The sequence below is a fragment of the Octopus bimaculoides genome, chromosome 5, assembly GCF_046866305.1.
Source record: "Octopus bimaculoides isolate indiv1 chromosome 5, ASM4686630v1, whole genome shotgun sequence".
In the NCBI taxonomy this organism is placed as follows: Eukaryota; Metazoa; Mollusca; class Cephalopoda; order Octopoda; family Octopodidae; genus Octopus; species Octopus bimaculoides.
The window spans coordinates 102,894,029-102,916,634 of NC_142932.1; the positions used below are offsets into that span (position 1 = coordinate 102,894,029).

At 34.5% G+C, this 22,606-nt stretch overlaps 1 protein-coding gene across 30 annotated transcripts in view; it reads left to right on the forward strand.

The window, feature by feature from the left end:
* LOC106873196 (dual specificity tyrosine-phosphorylation-regulated kinase 1A) overlaps positions 1-22,606 on the forward strand; it is a 400,225-nt gene that overhangs the window by 343,215 nt on the left and 34,404 nt on the right. For 26 of the 30 annotated variants that reach the window (XR_016241997.1, XR_016242000.1, XR_016241995.1 and 23 more), the window contains 2 exons: positions 11,256-11,548; positions 21,447-21,641. Coding sequence is in view for 19 of the 30 variants with exons in the window: in XM_089352800.1 (XP_089208926.1) it covers positions 11,256-11,548; positions 21,447-21,641 (488 nt within the window). In the remaining 11 variants the exon portion in view is untranslated. Of the gene's footprint in view, positions 1-4,737; positions 4,777-11,255; positions 11,549-21,446; positions 21,642-22,606 lie in introns of all 30 variants that reach the window. The other 4 variants (XR_016241996.1, XM_089352814.1, XM_089352808.1 and 1 more) reach the window with 1 other exon arrangement.

Consider the following 22,606-nt stretch of genomic DNA (forward strand, 5'->3'; position numbering starts at 1 on the left):
AAAAGCTATTCTGTTGTATTGAAAAAAAAAATGGTGGGAGGGGATTAATTCCCCTTTCCCCTTCTTCACAATTTTCTTTTTTCTTTTTTTTTTAATCTAAATACATCTGTCAGAACCTTCTTGTATTTCACTGAAGAATGCCTTCTTTTCTCTCTGTTTAATTGGAAGGCCTGTATTTTGGTTTCCCCCCCCCCCACCTCGATCCACCACCACCACTACTCTTTTTTCTTCAGTATTTCAGTAATAAAGTATACTTATTCTGAAAGCTGTTATATTGCTGTAGTAACCAACAGTACAGAAATAACCACAACCGCCTCTGCCTAAACCCCTCCCTCCCCCCACCACTCTATTAGTTGCCTGTACCTTAAAAACCTTAGGCTGGCTTTCCCCCTCCTGTTCTTACAGTGAAGCACTGCAAAATTCAGAATGTAGATAACAATAGTGTAAATATTAAAGAACCCTGGATATATAAATACTTTTCAGCTGTAACTAATGTAACTATATATTACATAACTAGAACAGCTGTGTAACCTATAGCACAATTTCTTTTACATTTAATTATATTTCACTTACCTAACATATCTTGGTTTGTTTATACCATAAACATGTGATTCGAGAGCCCCCCCCCCTGTTGCTAGGCAACCAGTATTATGTAAATTGATCTGCCTGTGTTTATACATGTGCGTGCGCATGCATGTGTGTGTGTATGCATGCGTGCGTGCATGTGTATGTGCGTTGTCACCTACAACTGCCAGTGCGGTGATGGTTACAATGTTATTGTTTGTATCTCACTGGTGACGTCACCAACTAGTTTTTGTTTTCTTTTATGCTTTGTTAATTACTCATGGTATACAAAGTAATTAGTCATCTCTTTATCATTTGTTCTTTCTTGTTATTGTAGACCTTCTAAGTAGATATGTGTAGAGATAAACAACTATTACTCAAACCAATGCATTTTACATATTTGAGTTATGTTATTATTATTATTATTATCATCATCATCATCATCATCATCATCATCATCATCATCATCATCATCAAAGTAGTGAGCTGGCAGAATTGTTAGCATGTCAAAGTATACTTTGACAGGAGTGGCTGTGTGGTAAGTAGCTTGCTTCCCAACCACATGGTTCTGGGTTCAGTCCCACTGCGTGGCACCTTGGGCAAGTGTCTTCTACTATAGCCTCGGGCCGACCAAAGCCTTGTGAGTGGATTTGGTAGACAGAAACTGAAAGAAGCCCATCGTATATATGTATATATATATATATATGTCTGTGTTTGTGTGTGTGTCCCCACCCCAATATCGCTTGACAACCGATACTGGTGTGTTTACGTCCCCGTAACTTAGCGGTTCGGCAAAAGAGACCGATAGAATAAGTACTAGGCTTACAAAGAATAAGTCCTGGGTCAGTTTGTTCGAGTAAGGCGGTGCTCCGGCATGGCCGCAGTCAAATGACTGAAACAAGTAAATGAGAGATATATGTACCAGTTGAGCACTGGGGTTGATGTAATTGACTAGTCCCTTTTCCTAAAAAAATTTCAGGCCTTGTACCCATTGTAGAAAATATCATTATCATTATTATTATTATTATTATTAAAACAGCAAACTGACAGAATCATTAGCATGCCAGGCAAAATGCATAGCAGCATTTTGTCCATCTTACATTCTTAGTTCAAATTTCACCAAGGTTAATTTTGCTTTCCATCCTTTTGGAGGCCAATGAAATAAAGTACCAGTCAAGAAATGGAGTTGATGTAATTAGTTAGCCCCCTCCCTTAAAATTTCAGGCCTTGTGCCTATAGTAGAAAGGATTGCTATTATTATTATTACTGTTATTCTGAGAGACTCTTGGATAGTTCTTAATTACGAGTTGTTCTTTACTTGAAAGCAGGCAATAACAAATAACCAAATGTTTCAAGTAGTGCCTTCTCCTGTGACTCAAAAAGACAATACTCTCCTTAGAATGCTAGCTGTACCCAACAATGCTGTCTTCTGGATCACTTTGAGCCTGACAGCAGCTCCAATATTTTTAATATGTTTTTCAAAGCTCTTGGAAACTGCTCCCAATGCTCCAATTACCACCGGTACCACCATTACTTTCCTCATGCCCCATAACTTTCCTATCTCGTCCAGCAATTATTATTATTATTATTATTATTATTATTATTATTATTATTATTATTATTATTATTATTATTAAGGCGGCGAGCTGGCAGAAACGTTAGTGGCATTTCGTCTGCCGTTAGGTTTTGAGTTCGAATACCGCCGAGGTCGACTTTGCCTTTCATCCTTTCGGGGTCGATAAATTAAGTACCACTTACGCACTGGGGTCGATGTAATCGACTTAATCCCTTTGTCTGTCCTTGTTTGTCCCCTCTATGTTTAGCCTCTTGTGAACAATAAAGAAATAAGAAATAAGAATTGTTAGTATGTCAGGCAAAATGCTTAGCGGCATTTTGTCTGTTACATTCTGAGTTCAAATTCCACTGAGGTTGATTTTGCCTTTCATCCTTTCAGGGTTGATAAAATAAGTGCCAGTCGAACACTGGGGTGTCAATGTAATCAACCTACTCCACCCACCGAATTTGCTGGCCTTGTGCCAAAATTTCAAAAGATTATTATTATTATTATTATTAATTTCTTATATTTAATTATGACTTAATTGTGTTCAGTATGACCTCATGGTAAATTTAGTAGGGAAGCAACTGTGGAGAATTATCCATACGTCATAAGTCGATATAAACTCTTTATTCAAAAATTACTGTCAGTTGCCCGTTGAGAACAGAGAGTGTTTGTGTGGTTGTTAAACATGCTGCAATATTCTTCAAACCACATGCTACATTTTAAAAGAAGGAAGGATGCATTGGATGTGATCTTAGACATACTATATCTGAATAAAGGATAGGATGATCACCTTTGACCATAAGTCTGCTTGATCGGAATTAGACTGGAATTAAACAATAACAAAGTTGTATTCATATATATATATATATATATATATATATATATATATATATATATATATATATATATATATATATATATACACACACACACACACACACAGGATGTCACAGTAGCAGCATCTGTCATCTAGAAGAGCGCTAGTAGAGAATAAACTAGTTTCGATATTTGCTCTCATTTCACTTCACATTCATTTGTTCTGAGTCCATGAATGAAGAACTATAAAACTTAATTCAGTTTTAAGCAGTCAGCTCTAATGTTAAGCTTTTGAAATAAAACTTAAAATTATAAGGCTTCCTCTATAATTTCATCCTATGTGCTGAAAATCGAAATCAAATATATTTCATTCACTGTGAATGTTTCAGGCTCACTAAGAGTGAGTTTTGTTACTTGCTGAAATGTCTACAATATTTACATTTTTTTATTTTCAATGAGCATTGTTTTGGTTCTTGATGTGTTTGTGTCTCATATCATTTATGCAAACATGTCCCGACTCAATATGCACTTAGTAAACTTCGCTCTGTCGGCATCGTTACACTTTACGTCATGTTGCTTTATTTTACTTGCACTTTTCCCCCCGACAGGCATTGCCTATTGAAAACGATGTTTTAAGCATGGCAATATTTATTTTCATCTTGACTAACAACTTTTCATTGCACTGAGTTCAGGAGAAGATAACAGCTAAGAATTATATGTGTACAAAAGAGATCTTTTATAGATGTGATAAAATAGAAAATATGAACTGAATAAAATAATAGTGAAATGCTCAATTCTATAGACAATACTCTAGTGTAGATGTAGAATGAATCAGAGATGCAGATTAATATGTGGCTGATCTCGTTAACAGGGGTGGGAGATAACAAAAAAATTAGGGAAAATTATGAAAGAGCTGATTTTTGTAGGTTATGCAACCTATTTAAACATTGGTTATTGAATAGTGATAATAGTTTTGATAATAGTGAAAATTGGTATTGGGCTAGACAGAAGTAAAAAATAATCTACTTTGTAAAATGATGAATTTGGTGGGATATTGCAGCTATACAATTGGCATAAAAAACGTTTAAGGAGCTGCTTTATCTTAGATTTAATTGGTCTTCAGATATGAATTATTAACTATAAATTTTCTCTGGCATGTTCACTTTTGTCAATATTAAGAATATTAGGCTATTATATTTTGGCTTTTAATGCTCATCCAAATTAGTGGGGTTTTTATTTTCTTTCTTTTTTGTGTGTTTTTTTTTTTTTTTTACTTTAATGACACAAAATAAAACAAATGTTTCACAAGTTGCCCATAAAGAGAACTTCCTCGGATAAGGAAGACTATTGTATAATTAATTAGTCTGACTGCCAGTGTCTTCTGTGAGTCACTACATCATTGTGATTCTCCACCAGTCTTCCATTGCATTGTTCTCGTATCAGTACTGCTACTCAACTGGTTTGATTTATTTTGTAGCATGCCATTTGTGAGGTTTTACTGCCAATGGTAGGACCGATCAGATGACCAAACTAATAAGTCTTCAGTCATCCGAATCAAGTGCAGGCAATTTGCTGTAACTTGGAGCAACATGCTTTAAATGTATATACATCCATTTACTTAGCTATCAGAAATGATACCAGATTTACTGGGGCTATTATCTAATAATACCATCACTTTGAAGTGACATCATCACTATACAACACTAGTATCACTCTATTAAAGCAGTGCCATCATTAAGTATCTTATTTCACTAATTACTAATTATTTGATATATGCCTATCAAATTATTTTGCAGGGTTTCAATGCCATAAGGAAAAAATCAAGTCATAAAAATGTAAATATTCTTAATTATATAACTTGCTTGGATGAGAGAAATTATACATGCACTGCAGTATAATTAAAACTGCTATAGTATTCCTTAACTGGTTGAAGGAATACCATAAGGTATTCCTAAACTGGTTGAAGAAACGAGTAATAGACAAAAGATGCTGTTCTTAATTGCTTTGAATATATCATTCGAGCCAAAGAAATTCAGTTGTTTATTGGTTCCCTAAAGACTTGTAGCTGGTCAAGTATCCCATCTCCTGCATTATAGTTCCTAATTGTCCAATGTAATTAACATTAAATAAGTACCATAGGGAAATACAGTTCATCACTTTAAGTAGCATAGACACTTTGTGATTAATAAGTATTTCATTAGCTTGAAATAGAAGTTCAGAACCTAGAATGAGCAATGGGAAAGCACTCCAGTATATTGTGCTTAGGATTGCTAGCAGATCAATCTTCTTGTACTGCTTTCAACACCAGTATACAACAATAAAACGCCAAAATTGAAATATTTCAATATGACATTACCTATATGTGGAATTTTCTTTTCTTTACATATGTTTTTAGTTTTGGATTTTATTCTTATTTATTTCTTGTTATATATATTTAAAGAAAATATATTAACAGCTTCAGTTTTGGTTAAAACAACATATTTAGAATATCAACATAACTTCATATGTGCAGGACATTAATATACTGGTTGGTGGTGCTGTGAATCTCTTCAAACCATGAAGCATTATTAAAATAAAGTCAATGTTTTGTTGGTCAAAAACTGTGTATCTGTTGCAATAATTCAAAAAAATTTCTGTTACCCAAATACTGTATATCTGTTACAATAATTCAAAAAATTCTAACCAGAAAAATCTTTTAGCTTCATAAAGATATTTTCTATTTTAGTAATAAAAACATTATGGATGTTTTTTTCCACATACTGAATTTGTTTTGCAAGAATTGAGTTAAAATTGTGCATTGAAAATAATAGTGTTATGAATTTTGCTGTATTTTGGAAAAGTTGTATTATAGCCTATAAATACAACCGCCAATAGTGATTCACTTTTTCCTTATAGGTCTTTAATAGGATTCTTTCAAAATTTATGTTGATAAGTACATATTTTGATATCAACTTTTTGAAATACCAAATTGTAAAAATTATTTTTTTATTATTATTAATCAACAAAAATTACAGAGTGACTCAGTGGCTAAGCATTTCATACAATGGCACTTATCAAATATATATACTTATGCTTTGAGTCCTATTTTCCTGTTTGTATCACCAAACCTAGATGTAAAAGTTATTTAGATCTTTTTGTTAATTTCTTCATTTTTCCTCATTAATGGAGATGAGAAAATTTAACCTAAAATAGTTTTGGGAATGAAGTTCACATAATTTCTGCAGTAGTAATACTTTTTAGTCAGTGTTCCAGTCTCTACTCAGTGAACACCAATATGCAGTTCCTTTTTTTTTTTTCTTTTTTTTTTTTTTCTTGGACTAAATGCTGATTAAATAATGGGAACAAAATGTACAAGTTCTTGCAACAGTTTTTAGAAAGTCAAAAACCAGTTACATAAGCCTTTCTCTTCACTGATTGTTAAACAATGTTGTGACTCTTTAACTTGTTCTTTCTATTACAACTGGAGACTAATCTAATACTTTGAGACTAATCTAAAATTAGTTGTGCACTATATGATCTTATGTATTCTTCATCATTGTTGTCATCAGTATTTCATGTAAGACTATTTTAACAAGTTCCATTTAATATCAGTTACAATACCTTCTGCTTATTTTTCATTTCAGTTTCAAAGGTCCTTGAATTTTGTGTTGAATTTGGGAATCATTGACTTTGAAAAAATGAATAAGTAGAATACGTGTGTGTGTTGGAGCAGACTTTGGCAGAGTGGTGTAGAAGTTTGCTTCAGAATCATCTAGTGCAGGTTCAGTTCCTCTGCATGTCACCTTGGGCAAGTGCTTTTGACTACAGCCCTGGGCTAACAAAGCCTTGTGAGAAAATTTGGTAGACAGAAACTGAAAAGAAGCTATTGTGTGTGTGTGTGTGTGTATAGTCATTCACCCCTGTGATTGCTTGTGCATAAGTTGTGGTGGGCAGGGTTATCATTGTCAGTTTTCCTGTCAACAAATCCATTCACTTTGTGCCTTCAAAGCTGTGTGAAATCAGATCCCTGATTTGAAAAACAAGAAAGGGCATCCTACTATAAAACAATGCCTCAACATATTTGTCCAACCTATGCAAGCATGGAAAAACTGATGTAAAATAAACAAATTGTGTGTGTGTGCCTGTGCATGCGTGAGGAAGTGTAGTCAAACTATGATATATGACTGATCAATCCTAGAATATATTCTGAACTCTATACAGATAGCTTGTCTAATGGTGAAGACTGTTACTGTTCTGTTTAAAAAAAGTTAAACTTTCATTTTTTTTTAAGATTGATTTTTTTTTTAAATTTTTATTTTAATAAGGAAGGCTAATTACTTTTAACATGGATGTAATCTTTGCCTGCCTTAAGCTGATGTTAATTGATAAAGAAATATTTTTTATTAATTAAGTTAGATAAGTATTTTTAGTTATGTCAGATATTTTACTGCTGTTGCTGCAAACTACTATTTTTGGTTTTCTGTTAGGGTTGTACAGTTCTACTGCTGTTATATACTGCTATTTGTGGCTCTCTTCTGCATGCCCCACCCCAAATATCTATTTTAGTTTCTGCTAGCATCATCTGTACACAGGAGCCAAGCTAGAAGGATAGCTAAGCTTTTGACATGTTCCTTTAAAAGAATGTTAACCAGTGCCTTATTTGAAACTAATATTATGTAGATTTTTCTTATGAATTATCTCCATAGCTTTATGAACATTACCAAGATTTTTTATCAAATAAAATTTGTTTTAACTTCTTTATACATTTCACAATAGTTCTTTGCTTCCTTAACCCTTTAGCATTTAGATTACTCTGTCAAATGTAATACTTATTTATTCACATTGTTCTTAATTTATCATTCATTATCTCATATCATGTTTGTATTTCTAGAATGGCATTGTTGGGTACATGTGAGAGGCCAGGTCTGTCTGGTCTGAACATAAAACAACTAGAATATTTGGGCCAGAAATAACTAGTTTGAATGCTGTTGGGTTAAACAATTTAATTTCTTTTAGAGATTTTGCTTCAAGTCTTTTAATAACCTATATTTACAAATCTGTAAGTTTAAATTATGAACATGAATAATTGCTGATTAGTTGTTGATACTCTCACCTCAGTTAATCTATTTTTATTACCAAAATTTCAGGTATTTTTTAATGTGGATACCTCATTGTTTCTTTGCTTCTTAATTTATGGCATTACTTTATGGTTATAATTACTATAATCTTACTCAGTGTATAGGTATGGCCAGTTATTTGTTTCTGCTAATTGAAGAATTACTTTTGTTGTTAATAAAAATGGACATTTAAATCAGTTCATTAGTCTACTTTATTATCATCATCATCATCATCATCATTATCATCATATTTACATCCACTTTTCCATGCTTATATGTGTCAGATGGAGTTTATCGAGATAGATTTTCCATGGCAGGATACCCTTCCAGTTGCTACCCCTTAACTGTTTCCATGCACAGTAATATTTCCCCATGACCAGAAATAGCCAGACATGTTATTGCAGAATAGTGGAAATGAATGACATTCATTTACAACAATCACATGATGTCAAGACAAGGAATCAAACACACACACACACACACACACATAAATATGATAGGCTTTTTTCAGTTTCCATCTACCAAATCCATTTGCAAGACTTCTGTCAGCCCAGAGCTATAGTAGAAGGCTCTTCCCCAAGGTGTCAAAACAGACAATGTGGTTGGGAAGCAAACTTCTTAACCACATGTCCATGTCTGCACTTATTAACATATACATCTATTTAATTTTACATTTAATGAGTGCTTATATTTTGTTAAACTTTATAATAAATATCAGTTAATGAACTTGCAAGTGGTTTGTTAACTGAGATTGTGGCTATTAATACTGCTATTAAGTTAAAACTATACATCTATAATTAGAATCTGCTGCTAAAATTGGAACCTTGTAATTAAGATATTAATGTTGGAGATTATTAGTCTACTTTTTTGGTTCATTCATTTTAAAACAAGACAAATAGAATTATTACACAATTATTTTTGCCTTCTGTAAAATGGTTTTAATTTATTTATATCATATGTTTTTATTTGGATGTATGAAACATTCACCGACCATCTCTAACTCAATGGAAATATGTTTTAGATAGTGATGAATTTTTGAATTTATATTTTTACGAAGTCTTTTATGATTTGTTACTTCAAATTAAAACTTCAAAACTATTTCACTACAGGCGAATGAATTTCTCACATAAGCTAATGCATTTATATCCAAAACTATTGTGCTGTAGTTAAAAATAATGGAAGTCATGACACTCAAACCATAAGAACTACCGTATTTAATCGCACATACAAAGCACTTTTTTTTTGCTGAAAAAAAAAAATCATCTCAGGTCCTATATACGAAGTTTAACCTCCCATAAGCTAATTTTGTGCTTCACACTCACTTTTTCCTGAATATACACTGCTGAGCTTAGGGTGCATCTAATATACCTGTGCGTCTGATATTCCATTAAATACGGTATGAAGTTATTGACAATACCAATTGTTAAACTATGACTGTATAGACTGTTTCCTGCAGGTGCAGTCTAAGGGAAATCATTCTTGTTACTGGCATTTGTTGCTGTAGATATTCTTATACATTTTCTCCATTATTAAACTTAGTCTTCTTTCATTTTCTTAATAATGAAAGGAAGTAATAAATACTTTTTATTTTAGGCATTTTCATGTTGTCTTCTATTAAATATCCATCAGTTAATTAACTTTAATTATAATTTTTGATAACTATTTTTTTTTTTTTTTTTTCATCTATTATGTTTTACTTGTTTCAACCATTGAGCTGTAAGCATGCTGGGGCACCACCTTCAAAAGTTTAGCTGAACAAATAAATCCCCTGTATTTATTCTAAAGTCTGGTACTTTTATCAGTTTCCTTTTCTGAACCACTAAGTTACAAGGATGTAAACAAAATAACACCAGTTGTCAAGCAATGGGTGAGACAAACACACACACACATAATGGGTTTCTACACAGTTTCTGCCTACCAAATCCACTTACAAGACATTATTCAACCTGTGGTTATAATAGATGATACCTGTCCAAGGTACCGTACAGTAAGACTAATCTATAAAACCATGTGGTTGAAAAGCAGACTTCTTAACCAGACAGCCATGCTTGTGCCTACAATATGTTGTACAATAGCTCTGTTCATAGAAATTTAAAGTTGAAAGGTAGTGATTTTAGTAATTCTGAGATTCTTTTTTTTTTTTTTTTTTTTCAGCATTAAAAAAGGAACAGGAGAATCGATAGTGAAATTTAGATATATTCTAATTAAAAATTTATTCTAATTTACTGTATTTGGAAAGCATTAAGTTGGAAAAGACGAGTTCAAAATTGAATCTGTTGGCTTATTGGCAAAACTTTTAAGATAAACAGGCATAGCCTTGTTAAGAAGTTTGCTTCACAACGATGTGATTTAAGGTTTGATCATACCACATTACACCTTGAGCAAATGTCTTTTACCAGAGCCTTAAATTAACCAGTGTATATATATATATATATATATATATATATATATATATATATATATATATATATATACTGAGAGAGAGTGTATGTGTGTATGTGTTTGAAGTGGTGTACAGATATTGTATATCAAGACTGCCTCTTTTTTCTTAATATAGCCATGTGGTAAGAAGCTTGCTTCCCAACCACATGATCCTGGGTTCAGTCTCACTGTATGGCACCTTGGGCAAGTGTCTTTTATTTTAGCCTCAGGCTTGTGAGTCGATTTGGTAGAAGGAAACTGGAAGAAGCCTATTGTATGGGTATATATATATATATGTATGTATATATTTGTGTGTGTATGTCTGTGTTTATGTCCCCATAATTTAACAGAACCATATGGTTGGGAAGCAAGCTTCTTATACAGCCAGGTTTACAAAGAATAAGTCCTGGGAGTTGATTTGTTCTACTAAAGGCAGTGCTCCAGCATGGCCATAGTCAAATGAAACAGCTAAAAGAATAAAGAATACATATATATATATATATATATATATATATATATATATATATATAATTTATCTCTCTTATAAATTGTCATATTTGTGATATTTTTGTATTTCTTAAATACAGATTCAAAGAAAATTTGTAACCTGTGTGTATGCATTCTCACATACATACATACATACATACATACAAACGCAGGTATGTTGGTGCAAACAGGAAAAATAGAACTCAAAATGAGTATATGTATATTTTTATTAATATCAAGCATGCATACCCACACATGTATCTACATACCTGATTCTAATGATTTTTATATTTGCTTCTTTTTTATTGTAGGTCAGCTGGTGAAAGCTGGACATGTGCCCTCAATGGTGTATGGCCAGTTAGTTGGCTGCTCTGACCAGCTGATGATCATGGCAGACAGTGGCGCCACAGTGTCGTCACTGGCAAGCCACCACGACCTGAACAGTATGGCATTGAGCGCTGCTGCAGTAGCTGCGGCTACTTCACACCACCATGATCTCACTGCCATGCAGAAACGCATTCCATTAACTTTTCGTGACCCTAGCCATGCACCACTGCGTAAACTTAGTGTGGAACTTATTAAGACTTATAAACACATAAATGAGGTAAGTCATGTAACCCTAACTTTTAGCTTCTTTTAATTCTTTACTTTTGTTTTTTGTTTTTGTCTTGTTTTACTTTTGCTGTGATTGATGAATTGAATCAACACCAGTGAAGATGTTAAAATGTCTTGTTATTATCACACGAAAGGAAAATACAGATGTTAAGAGTTTATAACTCAGTTGTATAACTGTATGGTAGTATTCGACTCCACTTTCTCAGTTGATGAATTAAACTTTGTACAAAATATGAAATGATGTATGTGAGTACACCATTTCGAGCGTGGCCTTTGCCAGTAAGACATCCGAGCGAGATCGTTGCCAGTGCCGATGGACTGGCTCCTGTGCAGGTGGCACATAAAACACACCATTTCGAGCATGGCCGTTGCCAGTACCCGCCTGACTGGCCCTCGGGCCGGTGGCACTTAAAAGCACCCACTACACTCTCAGAGTGGTTGGCGTTAGGAATGGCATCCAGCTGTAGAAACTCTGCCAAATCAGATTGGAGCCTGGTGTCACCTCCTGGTCCACCAGTCCTCAGTCAAATCGTCCAACCCATGCTAGCATGGAAAGCGGACGTTAAACGACGATGAATGGGTTGAATCATTAAAATGTCAGAGAAATTACCTTGCAGTATTTGTTCTGGTTCTTTATGTTCTAAGTTCAATTTCTTTCGAGGTCATCTGTGCCTTTAACCCTTCCAAAGTTGATAGAATAAAGTGCTAATGAAATAACAGGGTCAGTGTAATCAACTGTTCTCTTCCCCTCAAAATCAAAATTGTTAGCCTTGCCTAAATTAGAAACAATTATTGTTTTTGCCATTTTCTTTTGTAAAGAGTCTTTAGAGAAAACATTAAATTTAAGAATCAAATCACCTCTTTGTTGTTCAATCCAGAGTCATCGTCGCTATCCTTTAATGTCCATTTTCCACACGGGCATGGGTTGGACAGTTTGAGCAGAGGTGGCGAGCTGGGAAACTGCACTAGGTTCCAGTCTGATTTGGCTTAGGTTCTATGGTTGGACGCTCTTTCTAATGCCAAGCACTTTACAGTGTGTGCTTGATGCTTTTAAAGTGGCACTGGCACAAGCATTTTTATGTGGCACTGGCACAAATGCTTTTTCATGTGGAACCAGCACAGGACTCTTGTAGGCCAATCCTCTTTGCTAGGGGATGTGGCCTTAACACATCTGTTGTGGAGGATGGTTAATCAACATTTAATTTAATCAATAATTTTGTTATTCTGGAAATACAGCAACATGTATATTACACTGCTGTTATTAATATGATGAATGGGGTGAATTGACAGAATGGTTAGAGCACCAGACAGTGTTTGCTCTGGCTCTTCACATTCTGATTCCATGCACCACCAGGATCGTCTTTGCCATTCATCCCTGAAGGATTGATAAAATATAAGTGCCAATCAAATAACAAGGTAACTCTAAAATTTCTGGCTTTGTGCCTCAGTTAGACATTATTATTAAGGTATGGAAGGGCAGTAATGGTAAAATAATGAATTCAATGCCTTACCATATTTATTTAGTTCCATCCCTCTGAAATTTTACTGAGTTACGTTTTACTTTTTATCACTTTAGAATCAAAATTTTAAAAAGTACTAGGTTTGTACTAGCATTCACTAAAACCGACTCTACTTTTATCTTACAAATTTGAGATTTTGTTTTTATTTGGGGAACTAACATTTAGAACATTTATTAACCGTATTTAATCACATAAGTTGCATTCTTTTATACTTTTAACTAAAAGAAAAACTGTGCTGTGACTTATACACAGGACAAAACTAAAATTATGTAGGGTAATAATTTTGTACTATGATTTAACAGTAAATTAGTAAATTACTTATACACGAGTGCAACTTATAGTGAGTAAATGCAGTAATTAACCCTTTTTCTTATATATATTAACTCAGTATTTTTCAGAAAATTACAAAAGTTGTATAAGTATTGCGATAAAAATATTCTCACATGGAGTAACTAACTAAACTATCTATTAATGGTTTCATAATTTACCACTTAACATGTTTAATCTAATGCATACCACAGTTGGTGTGTGGAGAAGAAAGCTGAATAGAAATTTCTAATATGTCCTTTACAAAACTGCACTATGTACCTAAGTGCGTCTAATGACACAAATTTTTATTAGAGCTTATACAGTCCGTGTTCTAAATTTTAACCTACTTGTCTGGAATATGTAGTAGAACTAACTAGTCAGTCTGTATTACTTCAGATAGGAAATAGGAAATGAAATTTTTAAACAGCTGCAAAATATATCAGTTATGTGTGTGATTCAAGGGGAACAACTATTCTTTACACATAATCTCGTTTACTCAGGTTTTGCAATAATCTAAAAATATCTTTACTGAGGTAATGCCCTTTGAAGAATTCGATTTTTAAATAGAATTTTTACGTGTTTTATTACTTTTTATGATTCATAATTATAATGGTGCTTGATTGAGTTCAATTGACCATGCTTCACCTGTTTTATTTTTTTAATATTTCTTGCAGTGAATTGTATCATAGAGATTGTAGTAAAGTTTAAAATGGAAGTTAAATATGTTATGACTACTATTTTACCAAACTCACTTACTTACCCTGGAAAATCACATATGATGTTTTGTGTTCACATTATTTCAGTATTCACTAAATTTCCTTCATGGAAAAGTTTTTAAATAAATAACATATACTGATATTTATTGATAAGAAAATTTGCTCTAAATGTGTCGTCCCCACCTTATCTATTGCTACTGATAATTACAGAATTAAAGTAAAATCTGAACGTGAATATATTCTGTTTGATGATTTTTTTTTTTTTTTCCTCTTTAATAACAGCATTACTAGTAAAGAATGAGTTGATTTGTGAAATATTTTTCTTTAGTTGTTATAGGTTTATTTTTATTTTCTAGTATGAGAGAAATAGGTTTTTATATTTATTTACTAGATTGACAATTTTTGTTGTTTTTTCTTACAGCTGAATGCCTTTCTTTATTTACTCACCTATGAAATAGAAACTTACTCAAACTAGAAAACAGTTCTGTGACTTTCTCAAGGGAACAACCAAATACAGTGCTTCCCAAACTGATAAATACTAGCCTCATCCACAAAAAAAAATTTTGTTTGCCCCCACCCCATTTCTATTTATGAGTAAACTAAATATAGTTTATATCTTTAAAATTTTTTCATTCTTCACCATGGTGTGAGCAAGTTGTAATACCAACTTAATTCTAATTGACATGACAATTTTTGTTTGCCCCTTTTTTTAAATTTTACCGCCCCTCTATAAGAAACACTGACTGACTTAATAGGTGTAATAAGGTTTGAACTCCTGACCGTGTAATCAAAAGCTCGGTGGTAATTGTGTCAGAAATTCCTTGCTACTTGTTTAATACCTAATACTTAGAATATAACCTCTATTTTAGAATTTTTACTCCCACCCAAAATATGACTGGCCATTCTTAACTTATTGACTGATTAAGTTTCAGTGATAGAGCATAAGACAACTGAAAATTTATCAATGGTTCTGTGGTTTCCAGATCTGAGCTGGACTCTTAGCTTTTCAATCTTCCAGTTTCAAGTATTTGATTGCTTATTTTTATTATACTTGCTGGATCTAGAGGAAGGGGCTTTTGCAATACTTCCTGGGCTGGCAAGATTGATACTATTAATTTTCCTCTTGAACCTTTGTAAGTCGACAGGTGTAGGGAAAGTGTAACCAGTGTGTATGCGTGCATGCATGCATGCACACACACGAGCTGGCAGAAACGTTAGCACACCGGGCGAAATGCTTAGCGATATTTCGTCTGCTGCTATGTTCTGAATTCAAATTCCGCCGAGGTCGACTTTGCCTTTCATCCTTTCGGGGTCGATTAAATAAGTACCAGTTACGCATTGGGGTCGGTATAATCGACTTAATCTGTTTGTCTGTCCTTGTTTGTCCCCTCTGTGTGTAGCCCCTTGTGGGTAGTAAAGAAATAACACACACACTCTCTCTAAGACATTGATTAATGAAATTAATATGTTGCCCTCTTTTATTTAACTATCAGAAACTTCATTATGATAGGAAAGTAAAACAGAATTTTTTATGCAGATAAATTCTTTCAGTTATTGAAATATGTACCTACATAAAATACAGTAAACCTACGATAACCTTACATACATTTAGAAACAGTCATTTGAGCAAAATTATATAGAATTCAATCAAAAAATAGGTTCACTTTATGAAGAAAAAGAAATTCCTCTGGACAAAATTATATGCAATTCAATAAACAAAAAAAATGCAGGTTTTTAAGTTTAAGCAACAAGTAAAAAAAATACAAAATAACAAGAAAGTATCAACGGTTGACTGCTTTATCTTCATCTTTAAGACCTTCATCTTAAGAGCTTCTAATTCTTCCCTGTAACAATCAACACTATCATTACTGATATTTTAACTTTAAGATCTCTGTTTAATATGGAGAACATTCTTCTTCAAGTTGTAGAAATCATTGAATTAGATATCTGTGGTTCTGTTAACTCCTTAAGGTCTTCATGGACAAGTGTCTTGTTACCAGAGTGCAATAAATCCTGACTATCGTCTTCATCAATTTAAATTCTACTTCTTACACCATTCGTACAAGGCTATTTATTACTGATTGAGATTGTTTTTATCCTCGATCCTATCATCTTTATATACATTTGATGTACATCTTGGGCAGTGAAATGGCTTGAATTTATAACTGTTGGGTTACTGCTGATTGTAATACCTGTTTTGGAACAATTCTACTATGCAGTGTCTCACCAGTCATTTGTCTTTCATCATCTCTTCTGAAACCCAGCCTTTCATATCCAACATCCGCTTTTCTCACATCTTCCAGTTCTCTGTTTTTATGGGTATCCTGCCATCAGTTGCTCTCAACACTTTTCCCACTAGCACTCATCTGCTCTTCTACAAACTTCAGCAGAAGCCTTTAATGCACAACCTCGTGGCTCACTTCTGCTCTGTATCTCTCATACTGATTAATATTAGTCACTCAACATATCCTTGTCGTTTCATTATTGTACAGCAACACTTATTGTGCATACCTCATACTGCCTGCTTTTCTAATGAAGGAAAAAACACTTTACTGTAAACAAGTTAACAATCCTCTAAACTTTTTCCATTCTCTTGTTACTATATGTTCACTACAACTACATCCATTACCAATTACATTATCTACCAATTGTAAATTCACTCGATGTAGTGAACCACCTCAGCAATTCATGAAATTCATTTCTTGGGTACTCCTGCAGCATTTTATTGTATTGCACATTTCATGTATCCACTGCTTCCACTGAATACACAGCTTTGAATTCCTTATTTTCAGCCTGTATATCAAGCAAGGCTATTTTTCAAATGGCACTGGAGTTTTGTTCTCACTTTTACTAATTGGCAATTTGGTCTTCACTACATTGATTTTTTAAGCCTTAAATTTTAAACATTGCTCCCCTGTCTGGAACATTTTCCCACCACTTCTCAACAGATTTTTCTCTGAAGATCTGCTCATCAACATATAAAGTCCATATGTGTAACAATCCAGATTCCATACTTTTGTGAATAGAAGTATTCAATCCACACTGTAAAGTGGTTGGCATTCGGAAGGGCATCCAGCTGTTAAAATCATGCCAAAACTAACCACGCCTATGCTAGTGCCACATAAAAAGCACTGAGTACACTCTGCAGAGTGGTTGGTGTTAGGAAGGGCATCCAGCCATAAAAACCCTGCCAAAACGGACACAGTAGCCTAGGCTAGTTTTCTACTTGGCCAGCTGCTGTCAACCGTCTTACCCAGTCATGCATGGAAGATGGACATTAAACGATGATGATGAAGAGAGCTGATGACAGAATCCTACTGGACATTTACTATGTTGCTAACCCTAAACTTTCTAACACCATCTTCATATATAAATTTCACAATCTTCACAAGGTTAATCTATGATTAGTGTAATCGTTGCCAGTGCCGATGGACTGGCTCATGTGCAGGTGGCACATAAAATACACCATTTTGAGCGTGGCCATTGCCAGTACCGCCTGACTGGCCTTCGTGCCGGTGGCACGTAAAAGCACCCACTACACTCTCGGAGTGGTTGGCGTTAGGAATGGCATCCAGCTATAGAAACTCTGCCAAATCAGATTGGAGCCTGGTGTAGCATGGAAAGCGGATGTTAAACGATGATGATGATGATAAATCATTGTTCTTCTGGATCAGGGCAAACCCAAGACTAGACAACAAGCACCTGATTAAATGAGTGACCAACATATGACCTGTTGCCTTCAATATCTTAATATGTATCCCTTAACTGCCCTTCTTTTTTGTCTTATGTCATAAGTGCCTTGATATAAGTCATGACTTCAATTTCCTTACTTCTCAAGTCATTCATTTATAAATGCTTCTATTCATGATATTAACTTGATTTATTAGCTAATGGAGTATAAAAATTACTAATGAAATATCAAAGTTCTTGTGCCAATTAATTATTAGATAAAGAAAACATGGATGATATGATTATTTTAAAGTATAGTTGATTTAGATTTGCTATTTGAATCCAGTGACACCAACTTCAAAATCTTGTCCTAATTTTCAAGAGGATTAATTTCATAGCTTCTTCTTACTTATCTTATTCAGGAAGGGCATCCAGCTGTAGAAACTCTGCCAAATCAGACTGGAGCCTGGTGTTGCCATCCGGTTTCACCAGTCCTCAGTCAAATCGTCCAACCCATGCTAGCATGGAAAGCGGACGTTAAACGATGATGATGATGATGATGATTCTGCTCCAGGAACTGCATGAAACTTTACTCAGTACCAAGTTGTAATTGTCATAGATATAAAACTTGGTGGTTACAAAATATAGAGCAAAATGCCACAAAATATCAGACAATTAAACACCAGGCAGCAGTTAAAATTACATTTTTATAGATAAACAATATTATTTTTCTGAACCAAAAATAATTCATAAGCACCTTATGCAATACTATATTTCAGAATCATATGTAGATTCGTAGGTAGTGTGGTAGCCATGCAATAAAAAATCATCTTTACTATCATCATTGACTAATATTAGGATTCATCATTTGGATACAAAGTTGATATATTTGTTTCAAACTTTTTGGCTGAAGGCCAGCAGTTTTACGGAAGGGAGTAAACCAATAGCATTGACCCCCAAAAGGATGAAAGGTAAAGTTGACCATGACGGCATTTGAACTCAGAATGTAAAACCAGAAGAATTGCTGCTAAGCATTTTGCCCAGTATGCTAACAATTCTGCCAGCCCACTCATTGTCTTACACAAAGTTCGTATATTAACTTCAATAACATATTATTTTTCACTCAGGTTATTCAATCTTTTAAATCCAATCTGGATTATATTCTGTTTTATTTTAAATACACCTTAATGTTATAGAGAGTATTGTTTAAATCAGAAGCAATTTACAGAACGTACATATATGAAATTGCCAAGACATCTCAATTACATTCAAAATTATGAAGAAAGTAGTAGATATAGTGTCATCCAGCCAGCTTTTTTCAATGTATCCTAATTGGAACCACTTAACTTCATAAGAGCTTAGTTTAGTTTTATTTGTATTTTCTTGCAAATATGGTTTCCAAGCTTGCCTACAGTATTGAAGGTAAAACTGTTCGACTTGTATACTGCTGAGCATATTTAGACTCGTATGGTTTTCAGTGACAAATAAAGATCCTATTTACTATTTTTGTTTTTGACCTATGTGAAATTATATCTACTGCATCGTTAATTCCAAAACCAGGTTTGTTCTTTTGTAAATATGATCAATATTATTGCCAAGGATTTTTCAGCCCGTTATTGTGCAAAATGTCTATTTGTTATGTCTCAATGCTACTGCTATCTAGCACCTTTGGATGATCTCTACTCGACTGCTACTCAACACTCCTACCACAGCCAGACTACCTCTATTTATATGTCTTGGGAGATCCTACTTCTTCGCCTGGGGGCATCGACACAACACTATTATTCAGAAATTCTATATTCTTGTAAAGTGAATGTAGTGACTGTGCATTAATGATGTTCAAGTTGTGGCTGATGCCAATGTTTCATAACTGGCACCCATGCCAGTGGCACATAAAAAGCACCCACTACACTCTTGGATTGGTTGGCCTTGGGAAGGGCATCCAGCTGTAGAAACCCTGCTAAATCAGATTGGAACCTGGTGAAGCTTACTAGTTTTCAGTCAAACCGTCCAACCCATACCAGCATGGAAAATGGACATTAAATGATGATGATGAAGGAAACAAGATTGACAGTACCCAATTTGAGAGTGTTTTCAAGATCTCAGCACAGGTTTGGCATTAGGCATCTAGGTTACATGTGGATGACATCTGGGTGCAGAAGTTTAGAGAGTGAAGAGTAGCATTATCCATGTTGTTAGGGTTAGGGTATGGACAGTAGTGACAGCAGATAGGTTGTTGATGTATAGAAGGTTAAAATGTGAGGGATGAAGCCAAACTAGGATTGCATAGGAGTTGATTACATGTGAGTTAGAGAAAAAAAAACTATTAGTACAAAAGATGTGAGAAAGATGGGGTCCATAGACAAGCAGATTAGCTTCAAATTCTCATGCCAAACAGTCAAATACTTTGTGATTTCAAGTGAAGCAACATTGATTTCATCAAATTTCTTGAGGGTGATGACCCATGGGTAAGAAGAGCAGGTCTCCAGGTAAAAAGATAATCATTAAGAAAGAAGAACATGTCAAGATGTTGGATGTGGTTGTTGCTAATCACTTTCTCCTTCACTTTTTAGATGTTGGAAGTGAGAGTGACAGAATCGTAGATGGTAGGGCCAGAGAGGTTGCCCTTCTTGAGAATGCTGTAGCATGTTTCAAAACATCTGGGTAGATTCTTGTTGAGAGAGGAATGTAGATTGAAGGGTTTGGTGAGGAAAGTGCCTAACTTTGGGGCATATTGTTTGACAGTAATGGAATGAACACTGAGGAGGTCGATCATCTGAAATAATTGAAGGTATTTTCACACTTGGTATGTATGTACGCATAAACAAATGATAGATAGATAGATAGATAGATAGATAGACTCCCATGTCGATGGGACATATAAAGCACCATCTGAACATGGTCAATACCAGGTCTACCTGACTGGCTCCTGTGCCAGTGGCACATAAAAATCACCAACCAATCATGACCAGTGGCATGTAAAAAGCACCATCCGAACATATTCGTTGCCAGGCTCACCTTACTGGTTCCAGTGCCGGTGGCACGTAAAAAGCACTATCCAAACGTGACTGTTGCCAGTCCCGCCTTACTGGCCCCTGTGCCGGTGGCATGTAAAAAGCACCCACTACACTCTCAGAGTGGTTAGTGTCAGGAAGGGCATCCAGCTGTAGAAATTCTGCCAGATCAGACTGGAGCCTAGTGCAGCCGCTGGCTCTCCAGACCTCAGCCAAACCATGCAACCCATGCCAGCATGGAAAACAGACGTTAATCGATGGTGGTAGCGGCGGCAGACAGACAGTAAGCTTGGTGGAATGGAACAGAATAGTTTCAGAAGAGTGTGTATATTGTGAAATGGGACAGCAAAGTAGACAGCAAATGTGGAGGCTCTCAAGTATTGTAGGCTGTTTTCTTTACCTAAACAATGCTCAGTATTTGTTTGATATGTTTAAATATTATATTTCACCACCATTTGAATATGCTAAATGCCAACAAATCTTTCACTGTCACCAGATATCCAGCCTAAACTAATTTTATGTTGTTTCTTTTATTATAATCAGAACAGTAATGCCAACGGTTTGAAACTCGCCTGAAAAATACAGCCCCTAATTTTGTTATATTAAATGCTTGCCTGGTATTTAACTAAACTTAACTAATGATATATCTTTCATTGAAGGTATACTATGCAAAGAAAAAACGACGAGCACAACTGCCACATGATGAATCAATACATAAGAAGGGACGTACGAATGTACCTGTCTATAATGACGGCTACGATGATACAAACCATGACTATATCATTACACCTGGAGAGAAATGGATGGATCGTTATGAAATTGATTCTTTAATTGGAAAAGGCTCTTTTGGCCAGGTAAGAAGGCAAAAAAGCAGTTGACCTCTTCCTCTTTCTATGTCTACCTATGTTAAGATCAAAATCTTTATGTTTCAAATTTCCAGTAGAGTTTTTCTTAAAAATATTTTGTTTCATCGGTATATATTTCTGAATAAAGTTGTATGAAACTTAATTCACTTCTGAAATGAAAATGTCAGCTTTTCCACTTTTTTAACTGCCTAGCTTAAACATAATAAAGTATTGCTTGTCAATTTGAAGTGAACACTGTCTGAAACTACTTAACAGAACCTAATGGCAGTTTCTTTTGGAGTTGAAAATATACTTTAGATTAGGTGCAGCATAACTGTGGTTAAGAAGTTCACTGCTCAACCATGTGAACTCAGGTTCAGTCCCACTATGGATAACCTTAGGCAAGTGCCATCTACTATAGCCTCAAACCAACCAAAACCTTGTGAGTGATTTGATTAATGCAGACTGAAAGAAGCTCAACGTGTGTGTGTGTGTGTGTATTAGTGTCTCCTTATCTTGGTGGCATATAACAGTTGTAAATGTCTCATCTCTCATACAAGAGGTATCATTCATTTCCAGTCTTCTGGCCATCTGGAAATATACCATTGCATAGACATAGGCGAGGGTTTGTGAGAGAAGGAACATCTAGTTGTACCCATGTAAACATGGAAAGTTGGATGTTAAAGCAATGATGAAAATGATGATTAATTCAACTTTTATACATGACCTGAACTCAGCCAACAAAAGTTTGAGATATAAGCAAATGCTACTTCTCCCAGACTACTGGCTTTAAACATGGGAAATTGTTATGCTTGTTGATATCATGTAATACCAAAGCTCGTCTTCATAAAGTATATATAAGAAATATACTGTAGAAAACATACACAGTGAATGTAGAGCATCTGCAACAATTGCAACATGTGTTGTCTGTTGGATGCACAATGTTTGCCTACAAAAAGGTGTGTCGATAGAGT